The sequence below is a fragment of the Lontra canadensis genome, unplaced genomic scaffold (assembly GCF_010015895.1).
Source record: "Lontra canadensis isolate GAN:19392208 unplaced genomic scaffold, GSC_riverotter_1.0 scaffold65, whole genome shotgun sequence".
NCBI lineage: Eukaryota > Metazoa > Chordata > Mammalia > Carnivora > Mustelidae > Lontra > Lontra canadensis.
The window spans coordinates 11,825,954-11,840,910 of NW_022631059.1; the positions used below are offsets into that span (position 1 = coordinate 11,825,954).

General features: G+C 44.8%; 1 protein-coding gene across 1 annotated transcript in view; it reads right to left on the reverse strand.

Moving 5' to 3' along the window:
• The window catches only part of ARFGEF2 (ADP ribosylation factor guanine nucleotide exchange factor 2), a 97,515-nt gene that overhangs the window by 47,100 nt on the left and 35,458 nt on the right, over positions 1 to 14,957 (reverse strand). The window contains exons 9-16 of the mRNA XM_032879010.1: positions 12,367 to 12,497; positions 11,032 to 11,266; positions 9,840 to 9,939; positions 8,958 to 9,097; positions 6,581 to 6,689; positions 5,771 to 5,954; positions 3,399 to 3,510; positions 2,682 to 2,887 (exon numbers count right to left, since the gene is read on the reverse strand). Coding sequence (XP_032734901.1) covers positions 2,682 to 2,887; positions 3,399 to 3,510; positions 5,771 to 5,954; positions 6,581 to 6,689; positions 8,958 to 9,097; positions 9,840 to 9,939; positions 11,032 to 11,266; positions 12,367 to 12,497 — 1,217 coding nt within the window. The remainder of the gene's footprint in view (positions 1 to 2,681; positions 2,888 to 3,398; positions 3,511 to 5,770; positions 5,955 to 6,580; positions 6,690 to 8,957; positions 9,098 to 9,839; positions 9,940 to 11,031; positions 11,267 to 12,366; positions 12,498 to 14,957) is intronic.

A 14,957-nucleotide genomic window follows, 5' to 3' on the forward strand; every position in this document is an offset into this window, starting at 1 on the left:
ATTATTTTTTTTAAAGATTTTATTTATTTATTTGACAGACAGAGATCACAAGTAAGCAGAGAGAGAGAGAGAGAGAGAGAGAGAGAGAGAGAAGGAGAGGAGGAGGCAGGCTTCCCGCTGAGCAGAAAGCCTGATGCGGGGCTCGATCTCAGGACCCTGGGATCATGACTGGAGCCAAAGGCAGAGGCTTTAACCCACTGAGCCACCCAGGCGCCTCTTAAGTCAAGTTTTTTGTTTTTTTTTTTAAAGATTTTATTTATTTATTTGACAGACAGAGATCACAAGCAGGCAGCGAGGCAGGCAGAGAGAGAGAAGGAAGCAGGCTCCCTGCTGCTGAGCAGAGAGCCCGATGCAGGGCTCGATCCCAGGACCCTGGGATCATGACCTGAGCTGAAGGCAGAGGCTTCAACCCACTGAGCCACCCAGGTGCCCCTTAAATCAAGTTTTAAAGAAGATTCTCAAGGTACAACCAGAACCCTGGGTTAGGGTGTGGCAAGCGAGGCACCCGGAGACAAAATGCAGAGACCCTCACTCTGACCATGATGGTGAGGCCCCCGGACAGTCTGCACCCTTGTGCTTCACCTGCCTCACCCTGGTCTTATTCCTGAGAGCATCTACTTTGTGCTGGGCCCTGGGGAGAAAGAGGATAATAACTGCTGTTCATGGCACCTGGCTGGCTCAGTCAGTAGAGCGTGTGACTCTTGATCCTGTGCTTTGTAGGTTCAAGCCCCATGCTGTGAGCACGTATTACTTAAAAAAGAGAGAGAGAGAGAGAGAGAGAGAGAAAACTGCTGTTCAGTTATTCATTATTTACAGCTTACATTACCCACTGTAATACTGAACAGCAGAAATTTGAAGAAGAATATTTATGTTGTTCTACATAATATGCTGGTGAAGTCTGACTTTTTTTGCCTAAGCAGGAAAAGATACAAATGTGTGGCTACACAGCCTCGAAATATGTGGATCTAAAGCTACAAAAACTGGTCTGTCCAAACCATCCTCAGAAGGAAAGGGAGAAACTGTGAAGAACGTAACAAAAGGTCTGAATTCTAACATGAAACAATCTAACATGTTTAGCCATTGAGAGAAACAGACCAAGGTCCCCAGAACTTCTCCTCTGCCTTCACAGCACATTCTAACGTCTACTGGGTCAGCGACCAGATGCTGCCCCTGCTGACCACGCATCTAATGGGAACAGCTCGCTGTACACCTGGAGGAGCAGAACCAATTAATATGAAGACCAAGTTGACCAAGGAGGCAAACTGTTATTAAAAATTTCCACATCGGGGCACCTGGGAGGCTCAGAGGGTTAAGCCTCTGCCTTCGGCTCAAGTCATGATCTCAGGGTCCTGGGATCGAGCCCCACATCGGCTCTCTGCTCAGTGGGGAGCCTCTTCCCCCCACCCCCCGTCTGCCTCTCTGCCTACTTGTAATCTCTGTCAAATAAATAAATAAAATCTTTAAAAAAAAAAAATTTCCACATCATGTTCGCAGTACACTCAGACACTCTTCACTTCATGCCCAGGGGAAAGAGTGTGAGCTTTTGAGTCAGACAATCCATATTCAACCCTGCTCTGCTACTTAACCAGCTGATTAACTCTGGCGGGTTGCTCAATCTCCCAGAGCCTCAGTTTCCTCTCCAAAAAAATGGACACACTACTCCCAGGCTTACCATTAATTAAATGAAATGTATGTAAAACCCATGGCATGGCTGACATACAGGAAATACGTTTTTCTGTTTTTTGTTTGAGGATTTATTTTGTTTAGACAGAGAGAGCATGTGCATGCACACGCAAAGGGGAGGAGGGCCAAAAGGAGGAATAGTCTTAAGCAGACTTCCCGCTGAGTACAGAGCCTGACACGTGGCTTGATCGCACGAACCTGAGACCACAGCCTGTGTTGAAACCAAGAGTCAGATGCTCAATTTACTGTGCCACTCAGGTGCCCCAGGGGATGTCTAATAAAGATTAGCTCTCTTTTTAATTTCCACTTCCTACAAAAACATGGGATGCCTGGGTGGCTCAGTCGGTTAGACATCTGCCTTCAGCTCAGGTCATGATCCCGGGGTCCTGGGATCGAGTCCCACACTGGACTCCCTGCTCAGCAAGGAGCCTGCTTCTCCCTCTGCCTGCTGCTGCCTTGCTTGTGCTCGCTCACTCTCACTCTCTGACAAATAAAATATTAAACAAACAAACAAAAAACATGATGTACCCACCAAAAGAGGACCTAAGATGAAATCATGCACTTAGGCGGGTTTTATTAGTTATGTAGCCATTTCTGGAACCTGTTCATCAGTATCTAACCAAAGAAAAACCAAATCCTTGAGATCTACCCCATATGTTAAACCAAGGAGCTGTTCTTAATTAAGAGGTGCCCAAGGGCCTCTTCTCAACTCATAAAATTACTCTTATCAAGATAGCATGGGCTCTACCTGTATAAACATGGACAAGTTACTTAGCCTCTCTGATTCTCAATTGCCTTGACTACAGAAAGGTGACACAACAGAAGCTGGGAGGTCTTACCTGAGATAATCCCTCAGCAGTGTCAGGCACATTGTAACAGAAAATTTAGTTGTTTGGTGCAGATTTAGAATGATTAAACTCAACTCCCAACCAAACTAAGATCAGTGCTCTGAGGTAGGCAAAAAGATGACAAGGAAAGGACATCAACACAGTGCTCACCCCTGGTTGCATTCTATGTATCTCGCAGCAAATTTCTCCATTAATCGATCAATCTTCTGGGCTTCCCCAGGCAGACGGAAACCTTCTAGAAACGTCCGCAGGGCTGACACAAATTCCTTTTCGCAGAAGTCAAGTTGATCCACGTAGGCATACATCACTTCCTTGTTGAACCTTGTGCTGTCTCCCAGAAAATCACCTACTTGGGTCTGAAACATATACACCCACTCATGTCTAGAAACTGTCATATGTGAACCAACAGTAAAACACACTTCAGACAGAGTGGGGAGGCAGAACGCACTGCTCTCAACACTGAGAAGAGGCTGGCCTGCTAGAAAAGCTGAGACTCCAAGCCTGCCCACCCACCCACCCATTCCAGGCTCAGTCTATCCTGTCTCAGAATAGGAGGAGGAGGCACAGGAGACTTAAAGATGAAAGAATGATGGGACACACTCAGGAGGGAGGTTAGCTGCAGACAGGCAGCCAGAAGTTTCTAGCAGTCAAGGGACACTTCAAGCTCTGACACTGTTCTAGCAAGTACATAACAGGCTCTTAGGAGCTTTTCGCGATGCTGGCTGAAGGAGTAAGTAGGACTGCTATGACCGGGGTGTGGACAATAGCCACTGCACTCGGCGTCCACCAGGCTTTAGGTTAAAGCTAGGGAGCATCTCGGAATCACCTGATAAAACCAATATGCAAGTGTCCAACCCCCAGCCTTACAGAATCAAGGCGCTCCTCCTGATGCAGGAATTGGGCAATGTCTTCAACTGATGTTCCCAGCATGCCTTGCTCCTGGAGAAACTGGATGCCCCTCTTGGGTTTCTTGTTGAAGCTGTTTCAAGAAGAGACAGGACATGGGTTACTTATTTCAAAATCTGGAGGACAGAAAAAGCTAGCCTTTGAGGCATGAACAAGTCATCAGCTATCAGCTCACGAAGGTCCTGGGTGTCCTGCCAGCTTCTCTGAATTTCACCTTCAGTTTCTGACCTAGCTACAGCAGAGTCTGATGGCCGTCAGCAAACATCTGTTCACCTCCGCTCCAACACTAACAGAGCTCTAGATGTTCACCCAGGCACGCAACGCCCCGGATTAAAAGCTACATTTTCCTGCCTTTAGAAAAATTAAACTTAACTCCCAACCAAACTAAGATCAGTGCTCTTGAGGTAGGTATCAGTGCTCTAAGGAAGTGTTTTCATACTTCCTTAAAGTATGGCCACGTGATAAAGTTCTGGCCTATGATGTTTGAGCAGACATGGTAAGGGGTACTTCTAGGCAGGATCCTTAGTAAACAAAGCTGGCTTGGCTGGGAGGTATATTCCTTTTGTACTTCCCCTTTATTCGTTAGTGTATGTGTGATGGCTAGTGCTCAACCTTAGACCATGAGGCAATGCTGAAAGTGGAAACTGTGTTAAGGATGGTGAAACAGAGGGGCTCCTGGCTGGCTCAGCTGGTTAAGCATCTGATTCTTGATTTTGGCTCAGGTCACAATTCTAGGATGAGACTGAGCCCCGTGTCGGGCTCTGTGCAGGATGTGGAGCGTGCTTAAGATTCTCTCTCTCTCTGCCCTCCAAAGCTTTTTAAAAAAAAAAAAAAAAAAAAAAGGATGGCAAAGGAGGAAAAAGTAAACAGTCTAGATCTTTGATCCCTGAGAGCCAGTATAACAGCCCTAGACCATCCGTGTTGGGATTTCCTTTAACAGGGCTTAAGTACTGTTTGTATTTCCTGTTAAAGGTAGGCATACTCCACTATGGATAAGTTCAATGTGCTATTTACCAGGTCCTGCACTGGAGGACGCTCTGTGCCGGGGCGAGAGACATGCAGGAAGGACATGGATCAGGTGCGAGCAAGAGCAGCCTGCAGACAGGCGGCTACAGAAGGCCTCCTAGAGGAAGAGAGGTTTTGCCAAGCCTGAGGGAAGAAAAAGACCCAGGAGTGTTCCAAGCAGAGGGCACTGTGGTGAGAGCTCAGGGTGTTCAAGGGACTGAAGTGCGCAGTGTGACTCGGGTACTGGCAGGAGATCAGGTCAGTGGGGGGTGGGGGGGTGGGGGTGGAGGCCAGATCAGGCTATGATGAGGAGAGGGAAACCTGGAATGATTTTTGGCGGCGGAGTGATAAGACCCGAATTAAGTTTTTAAAAAATTAGCTCCTGCGGGGAGACTAGACTGGGGGTGATAAAGGGCTGGGGAGAATAGAAATGAGATCAACACTTCAATTAATAAGTACTGTAACATAAGCTTTTAAAACAAACTGAATTTACTAAGTCAACTAATCATTAAGAAGTTGGACAGGATATGAGACTGAGTTTACATATTTCTGTGTGTAAAAGACTGGAAAGAGGGGCGCCTGGGTGGCTTAGTGGGTTAAAGCCTCTACCTTCAGCTCAGGTCATGATCTCAGGGTCCTGGGATCGAGCCCCACATCCAGCTCTCTGCTCAGCGGGGAGCCTGCTTCCCCGTCTCTCTCTGCCTGCCTCTCTGCCTACTTGTGATCTCTGTCTGTGACAAATGAATAAATAAAATCTTAAAAAAAAAAAAGACTGGAAAGAAACACATTAAGATTTACCAATGCCTGTAATGATGATGCGCTTATGAGAGAATGTCATTTTTCCAAGATACACAACTGAGGTATTATGATGAGAGCAGATTACTTTCAAATGGTTCAGAAAAAATTATACATAGATAACACTAATATGGCAAGAGTTCATTCTTCTGTATGTTGGAACTGTTCATAAGATATAGTTGGAAAAAAGTTACCAATGGTGATTTCCTTGAGGTAATAATTACATGAGTGATTAAACATACTTGCTTCATACTTTTCTTTATTTTCTAAATTGGTTTAATTTCTTGCATTAGGTAAAATAAAAATAAAAAGACCAGGCATCAACTATACAAAGCTATTAAATTCTAATCTCAAACTGCCTCTCCTTCTCCCACTCTCTCACTCTGGCTGGCTCAGTCTGGCTTGGCTGCGAGTGCCAGCACTGGCCTTTTGTAACAGTCCTTCCCCTAGTGGAGTCAGTCCCAGGTTCCCAGAGAAGATGTGGCTTTGTCAGAGGCCCCAAGAGATTCGGCTGGAGTAGCAGCCATACTCACAGCTCGATGCCGTGTTCGATAATCTCCTTTTGTTGTTTGATGACCTCAAACTGCTCCGGATCATCCTGGACAGCCATCTGGGTCCCCGAGGACACCGTGGACTCCATGGACGTCACACTGCTCCGTCTGGCCATGTCAAGGCCTTTCCCATCCCCCAGTTCCTGATCTGTGGGCCTCTCCTGACCTGCAATGACATAAGAGCAAAGGGAACCAAATCAACAGATGGGACACAGACACACCTGAGCTCAGGTCGGGCTCTCTGGTTCCCTTTTCCAGACCTGTAACGATAAAGCTTGTCCTTTAAGAGTCATGAGCATGACACCTTGACATCACTCAAAAATTTACTTTTTTGTGGGACTTGATGAGCTAATTCTAAAATTCACGCGAGAGAACAGAAGTGTAGAAACCATCAGGACGCTTGAAGAACAATAGGAAGACCTGCCTTAACAGGCATCAGACTCACTAAGGGACTCAAGGCATCTGAAAAGTGTGGTACTGGTGCAAGAACGGAACAGAAAATTCAGAAACAGACTTACACAGGGAAATCTGGCATATCATAAAGCTGGTGCTTCAGGGTGGTGAGGGAAGAAGAGACTACTAAAAAAAACCAGAACGGTTTCTCCATTTGGGACTAGGACATCGGAGCACAACTCACACTATTCTCCCCAAGTTCCAGATGAATTAAAAGGCGGAAGCTTTAAGGCATTCAGCAAACTACAGAGTTTTGCTAATTTTAAGACAGTAACACAAAGATGACTTTCCCAACAGTCCTATTGTGAATGGAGGTGATGGTGTGGCAAGCCCTCTCACCGAGGCTGGTCTGGTGGTTGGGATTCACATACAGGTCTTTGCTCCATTCCACCATGCACTTGAGAATGGACACGAGGCACTCCAAACCTTTCTTCCTCAGACTGAGCTCCTGGGGGACAGAAGGGACATGGCACAGAGACTTAACAGATAAACTGAGTGCAGAAATCTACAGGACTATTAGGGAATTCTGGGACAATACCAAGATAATCACTGACAGTCAGTGCTATTAAGCAGAGAACCCAAGGAAAAGTTAACAGGTGACCTAAGTATTAAGGGTTTATTGCAAAAACCCTGAAAATCGGGGCGCATGGGTGGCTCAGTGGGTTAAAGCCTCTGCCTTCGGCTCAGGTCATGATCCCAGTGTCCTGGGATCGAGCCCCACATCAGGCTCTCTGCTCTGCGGAGAGCCTGCTTCCTCCTCTCTCTCTCTCTGCCTGCCTCTCTGCCTACTTGTGATCTCTGTCTGTCAAATAAATAAATAAAATCTTTAAAAAAAATAAAAACAAAAAACCTGAAAATCCCTAAAGCTGTTCATTACAAATACCTTAGTAGAAAAACAGGAGATGTGTGCTTTCCTAAAAGGAACAGCGTTATCTGGAATTTTTTTTTTTTTTTAATGTAAACGTCTATGTCCAACACTGGGCTTGAACTCACGACTCCAAGATCAAGAGCTGCATGCTCTGGGCGCCTGGGTGGCTCAGTGGGTTAGGCCTCTACCTTCGGCTAGGGTCATGATCTCAGGGTCCTGGGATCGAGCCCCACATCAGGCTCTCTGCTCGGTGGGGAGCCTGCTTTCTCTCTCTCTCTGCCTGCCTCTCTGCCTGCTTGTGATCTCTCTCTCTGTCAAATAAATAAATAAAATCTTAAAAAAAAAATAAAAATAAAAAAGAGTTGCATCCTCTACCTACTGAGCCATCCAGGTGCCCCAAGTGTTATCTGTATTTTTGAAAGGAAGATATTCACTGCTTATATAATTTTAAAAACACCTGTCACTTTCGTTTTTAATAAACCAATAGGGTTGAGTCGCCTGAGTGGCACGGTTGGTTAAGCATCCGACGGTTGGTTTCAGCTCAGGTCCTGATCTCGGGGTCATGAGATACAGTCCCACATCAGGCTCAGCGCTCAGTACAGAGTCTCCTTGGGATTCTCTTCCTCCCTCTTGCTCACCCTCTGCCCCTTCCTCCCCTTGTGCATATGCACATGTGTACACTCTCAAATAAATATAGATCTTAACCAGTAACACCCCCCCACCCAAAAAAAGAGAAAATAATTTTCCATCATGCAACAAATGAGTGATTCTGGACACATTCTTCCTCTTCAAACACTCACAAATGCATTACATTTTAAGGCTTGCTCTACAAATAAAAATACTAATTTTTTAAAAAGTAGCATTTCTTAAAAAATTGAACATGAATCACAGATAATCTAAAGAAATGCAAATATTTTCTACTCAAAACAGCACCTATGGTGGCACAGATCTCTCTGTGAATCTAATGACAGTCACGGACCTTCTAGGGAAAATGGCCATCCACCAAAATTCTACACATAATGCCAGGCAGCTCACAGACCTTCTGACCAGTTCCTTCAGAAACCTTAGCTTAAGATCCTCTTCTCTGTGTGGGCACTCTAATGAGGCAACTGGATAAGAGACAATTTCCTTTGCCTTACTGGAGCCTAGGAGCCTGTTTTCATACAAGCTTTGGAAAGGTGAATGAGTGAACGACTTCCTACAGGTCTCGGCTCAAATGTCACCTTCTCAGAAAGACTACCTGTGTGACCCCTTTAAAAATGCCAGCACCATTTCTAGCCCTCCTTTATCCGTGCTTTATTCTTCTCTGTGGCTTACTCTTCCGTTGCTGACCACAGCAGTTGTACACATTCATGGACACTGCATTTTGTTCATTGCTGTGTTCTAGCACCAAGGACAGCGCCGGCCTGGCACACAGTGGCGCTCAATAAACGTTTATGGAGATGAATGCACTTTATTATTATTTTTCTCAAATGGATCTTTAAAAATAAAAATCCACGCTGGGCATGGAGCCTATCGCAGGGTTTGAACTCACGACCTTCAGATCAAGACCTGAGCTAATAAGAGTCAGACCCCTAATCGAATGAGCCACCCAGACACCGTGAAGCAAATGCACTTTAAGCGGCTGCTTTCTGCTCAGGTAATGATCCCAGGTTCTGGGAATGGAGCCCTGCATCGGGCTTCCATGCTCAGCAGGGAGTCTGCTCCTCCCTCTCCCTCTGACCCTCCCCCTGCTAGTGCTCCTGTTCTCTCAAATGAATAAATAAAAAAATCTTAAAATAACACACACACACACACACACACACACACACATATATATATATAAATGGGTGTTTTCAGTGTTTTTACCTGCAGAGGAGTCATTCCTAGCTCGTGTCCACTTCTTCCCTGAGCGATTTTGGACAAATCATTCACAAGGCGCTCAAAAATGTTAGCAGCGTTTAAATCACAGTCGTAGTTGACATAAATATCTACAACACACTGGGCATCTTGGAAAATAACACAGAGGTATTAGAAATTCTGATCCAACAGACACAGCAGTTACATTTTCTTATTAAATTAGATTCTTTCTTCAAAACTGCTTCCCAGTGAATCACTGACTCAGGTAGACACGAATCTCTCAGGAAATGTGTGTCAGATGTACTACAAGCCTGGAGAGGTCCTCTTCTGACGCCTGCCTCGGCACTCACTGACTCTCGAGCAGCTTACTCTGCCTCTCCAAAGCTCTCTTCCTCATAAGAAAGGGTAACAATTGTCTGATCCACCTCTTAAAGTTGTGTCACTTGTGGATTTATGTCTGATGACAGACAAGTGGGAGGCTTGGTAACCAGCCACACAACTGCATGGTGGTAAGGGAAATCCGAATTGACCTTGGGATTCAGTCAAGGGCTGGCAGCACTAACACCTTGAACCCTGTGACTGACAAAGTGTTCAGTTTGTAGGTGGAGTGACCATGTATCCTGGTTTTGCAGGAGCAGGGGGCTTCCCAGGGTGTGGGACTTTCTGTGCAAAGACCACAAGGTCCGGGTCAACCAGACGGAGCTGGTCATCCTCTAAAGGAGAAGAGGAGTGGGACTAGAGGTCCCACTAATGGTTAGCATTAGGCTTTCAGGTGAGGCTTTCCCAGCGCAACATTAAAACTCTAAAAGCAGGAGGTAAAGGTCTCAAACTGGATTTTGGAAAAGCATTTCTGGGTAAGTCAATGGATGAGCACCCTCAGAGTGAAAATACCTGCACAGATCCTTGTCAAAGTCTGAATGACCATCCACCTGTGCTCAAAAGAACTTGTTGATGTTTCTAAAATGTTCAGGAAAATCTCTTTGAAAAAGACCTACATGACACAGAGACAAAGGGGACACCAATTAATACCGTTTAAATTGGGGCTCAAAAACCCCAAAGGCTGTAGGGGACCAGGCAGCTCCAACGAGGGAGGGAGCCTGGGGAGAAGTAAAGGAGCAGCGCGTACACACACACACACACATACACACACGCACGCACTGCTGAGGCACGTCGGAACCCTGGCCTCCCGGGGGAACAGCTAGCTGGGCAGGACCACAGCAACCGGAGGATGGAGCCCCACTAGAGGAGCCCCTCAGCAACCAGCAAGAGCTGTCAGGCCAAGACAAGGACTAGCGTTACGGTTTTGAGAGAAACCAGAGATCTGGACTGTCATGTAAAATGAAAGTGACCTCTCAATTTGCCAACTAAATCAGATTACTTCAAACAATGTATAGGCTAAACACACATGTTCAGGGGACTGAGACTAGCCCTTGGGTCATTCGATTTAAACTTTGGGTTAAAATGAAAGGCATCTCAGCCATCAAAAGAAATGAAATCTTGCCATTTGCAGCGACGTGGATGGAACTAGAGGGTATTATGCTGAGTGAAGTAAGTCAATCAGAGAAAGACAACTATCATATGATCTCCCTGTGATGCAACATGGGGGAGTTGCGGGGGTAGAAAAGAAAAAAATGAACGAAGATGGGATCGGGAGGGAGACAAACCACAAAAGACTCAATCTCAAAAAATAGACTGAGGGTTGCTGGGGGGAGGGGGGTCAGGAGAGGGTGGTGGGGATATGGACATTGGGGAGGGTATGTGCTATGGTGAGTGAGTGCTGTGAAATGTGTAAACCTGGCGATTCACAGACCTGTACCCCTGGGGATAGAAATATATTATATGTTTATAAAAAAATTAAAAAATTAATTAAAAAAAAATAAAGAAAGAAAGGCACCTAACATCTGGGGGCAGGAACTTCTAGGAAAAGGTAGTTTCTCACTCTGGGGTGCCAGCAAGTGGACCGTGTAAGTCTAGTTCCTGATGACTATGTCACCAGGATTTAACTCTTTGTGTATAAACACTATACAAAAAAAGAAACAAAACAAAACAAAAAGAACCCCCCAAATCATTGTGGAGTCCATACCTCTATTTGCATTTTCAAGTGCATTTTGAAGTTTGAAAGAAGAGTAAGAAAAATGGCAAGAGAGAGTTCAAAGACATCAGGCACTGAAGAGACGCCATTTTTGGACAACGCCACGCAAAGATACTGCTTGATCGCGTTGATGAACATCTCGTGAGTCCTGAAGACCGGGCCAGCGTTCTGCAGGACGGAGAGGAGCAGCTGCAGGGAAACCACTTTGGAGCGCAGCTCGTGGGATCTGGCAAAGGGAAAGACGGCAAAAGTACTAGAAGATTCCATTTTAAAGAGTGCATTTCTTGAGAAGGCCTCACTCCTCTACCAGCGAGCTGAGTTTTCTGAGAGCCAATGAGTTAAGAATTGGCACCGGCATCTAGATGCCAAGAGCGTGAAGGCAGATGGCATGAGGTGGGTCATCCGGGGACCTGTAAGCCCATGAGGACAAGAGCTGCCAACTCCCAACTATCCTTTTCCTCTCCCTGCCATAAAACAGGGGATGCAGCGGGAGCAGAGTAAGCATAAACTTACAGGTTCTGCAACTACAGTTACTTTACATCACACATGTGAGACTAACCCCTGCATCCTCTCACTCTGGGGACAAACAGAAACGGTGCTCTTTATTCACCCACAGGCCTGGAAAGAAGGAAATGTTCCTGAATCATCTCCTTAACGGTCATGATATCTCAACTGGAGAGTTGAGGATTATTGTTAGCTACTAACAAGAACAAGGACAATACAACTCATGAAGTGCCGGGCCCCACACTCAGGATGCGCTGATACCACTTCGTGTCATGGACCCTGTAAGGCAATTTCCCACATCCCCACTTTTCAGATGAGGTTCAGTAACGCCTACAGCTGTGGAGGCGCTTTCAAGCGAGCCAGGAGTGAATGCGGCTCTCTGGCTCCATAGCCCTACCGGCTCTGCAGTAACTAGCTCACTACGAAGCAAGGTTTGGCTTCTCTGGGTTGCATCTGGGGCTTAAACCTGTACCCATGGAGCAGAGGTTTCTCAGCAGGGCAGGGAAGTGAGGTTTGTACACATCCTGCCCCTGCCCACCCTGCATCAGATTAAATTCGTTAGTCGGGAAAAAGATAGTAACATGTTCAGTATAGTAACACTTTCTCGTATATAAGCCAAGGAAAGTAACACTGGACAAAATCTTGGTTAGTGTGGACACAGAGACAATCTATTATAAAAGGGCTATAGGGACAGCAGGAGTCTGAAAACTAAATTCCTGCATTCACACCAATCAAGGGACAGGGTACTGGGGTATCTCGGAACCCCCAACATCCTCCTGAGTCATCTCGGTCATACACGGCCAAGAACTGGTGTCTGCTTACTTTGGATCTGGGGGGCCTTCAGCAAGGGGTTTCATGGACAGCTTGCAAAGCGAGCGAAACACCAGGAAGGCGTCCTTCTGCAGAATGTGAGAGAACCTAGCAGCCACTTGATGTCCCTGTGCATCTGATTCCTGAGGTTAGAAACAAATAAGAGAAAAATTAAGGGGTCAAAACAAAATTATTTTTCAAAAATAAAGAATGTAATTATTTCATGGAAATTTAAAATTCTGTTATTCAATGGGGAACTGAGGAATGTGGGGGAGGGGACAATATGCCAAAACAGGAGCTATGGGGGAGTCATTCTGGCAATTCTAAAACCTTGTTCCTTGTTCTTCAAAAAGTGGGCATGGATGGCTTAAAATGATAAATGAGCAAATGTTAAACCATTAAAAATCTAAGACAAACACAGTTGACCCTTGAACAACACGGGTTTGCACTGCACAGGGCCACTTAGATATGTACATTGATTTTCTCTTCCTTGTGATTTTTTTCTCTAGTCTACTTTATTCTAAGAATACAGTATATAATACGTACATGAAATACGTGTCAATCAATTGTGTATGCTATTGATGAGGCTTCTGGTCAATAGCATGCTATCAGTTGGTTAAGTTCTGGGAGAGTGAAAAGTTAAACGCAGATTTTCGGCCACATGGTAGGGGAGTGTCATTGCCCCTAGCCCCCATGTTATTTAAGGGTCACGTGTACAAGTTAATTATATTAGTTTGGATAACAGTATTTCTAAGAACACTACTGCAGGATAGATGGGGGGAAAACGACAGGCATTTCAAAATACACTTCTTTAACTAAAAAAGTAAGCTGCTTTAAAAAATAAAAAAAAAATCTGTAACGTATGAAAAAAACTAGTATGCTCGACGTACAAAAAGTTCTTATAATTCATTAAGGAAATTACAGAAACCTTCCAGCCAAATGAAAAGCAGGCAAAAAAAACATGAATAAGCAATTCACCAAGAAATGCAAATGACAGATTAACCTAAATAATGTTACTACTAATTATTACGGCGGGATCTTTCTCCCATCAGACCACCAAAATTTGGAATGAAGGCTATTGCCCAGTTTTAATGAGGGAATGGGGAAATGAGCACTGATTGCCTACAAGTGGGCAGAGATTCGAGCATTACCTTCCCAGCAGGCTAATGTGATGTTAAGGAACAAAAGCCTGAAAGCTTCCAACTCGTGACCCAGCAATATCACTTGTAGGAATTTATCCTAAAGAAAGAATTAAGGATGTGCACAAGATTTATCTATAAGGATGCTCATTATAGAACTATTTCTCGTGATTAAAAAAAACTGAAGTAACATAAAAACCTAACAGGGAATTGGCAAAAGAGATTATGGCAATCTACAGGACAGAATTTTACATGACCACTGAAACAGTATGTACTGATGTGGAAAGATGCCCATATAACGGTGTTGAGTAAACAAAGCAAGTCACAGCCTAGTACAAAAGGCAAGAGTCCTTTATGCGGACTGGAGTACATCTGTAAGGACTTTCTTAATGGGGAATGACATAATTCCATGGGGACTGCTACAGACTGAACGCTTATGCTCCCTCCACCTCCGTTCACAGGCTGACATCTAACCCTCAAAGTGATGGCATCTGGAAGTGGGGCTTAAGAGAGAGGAGTCCTCATGAATGGTATTAGTGTCCTTAAGAAGACAGCCACTTGGGTGCCTGGGTGGCTCAGTGGGTTAAAGCCTTTGCCTTTGGCTCAGGTCATGGTCTCAGGGTCCTGGGATCAAGCCCCACATGGGGCTCTCTGCTTCTACATGGGGAGCCTGCTTCCTCCTCTCTCCCTGCCTGCCTCTCTGACTACCTGTAATCTCTATCAAATAAATAAATAAATCTTAAAAAAAAAAAAAAAAAAAAAAGACAGCCATTTTGTGAATCAGGAAACAGGCCCTCACCAGACACCAAAACTGCTGATACCTTTATCTTGGGACTTGCCAGCGTCCAGAACTATGAGAGATAAATTTGTATCATTTATAAGCCACCCAATCTATGGTATTCTGTTGCGGCAACCCAAACACACTGAGACAGGGTCAGGTATTGGTTCTTGGTGGAGGGGTAGGGGAGTTGGGGGTGGAAAAAATCTTATTCTTTGTATGTATAAAGTACAGGTACACGTATAATCGTAAATAGATATCCAGTTTATCAGTGGCTTTAAATTCATGAAAGGGGATGGTGTATCAGGAAAAGAAATATATAAAAAGGCTGGGGGGTTGGGCGCTGATAATGCAAAAGTCTGAGAAACACCCGAGAAAAGGTGGAGAGAGTGGGTTCAGGTGGGATGTTAACATCATCTTTCTCCCTGTTTTGAATGTTTATATATAGCATTTTCAAGAAAACAACAAAGCTATTTAAAAAAAATAATGTGGCAGACACATCTATGGGTCTGAAAGGATATTTGTAATATACACTAAGTTTCAAAAGCAAACCTGCTTTTGCAGCTTTATACAGCAAAACAGCAGTATATCATGTGATTATATTTAAGTCGAAAAAAATGAGAGGCAGAGAAAAATCTAGAAAGATATAAGTAATAGTTAACAAGGGTTATCTCTAGGTTAGGGGA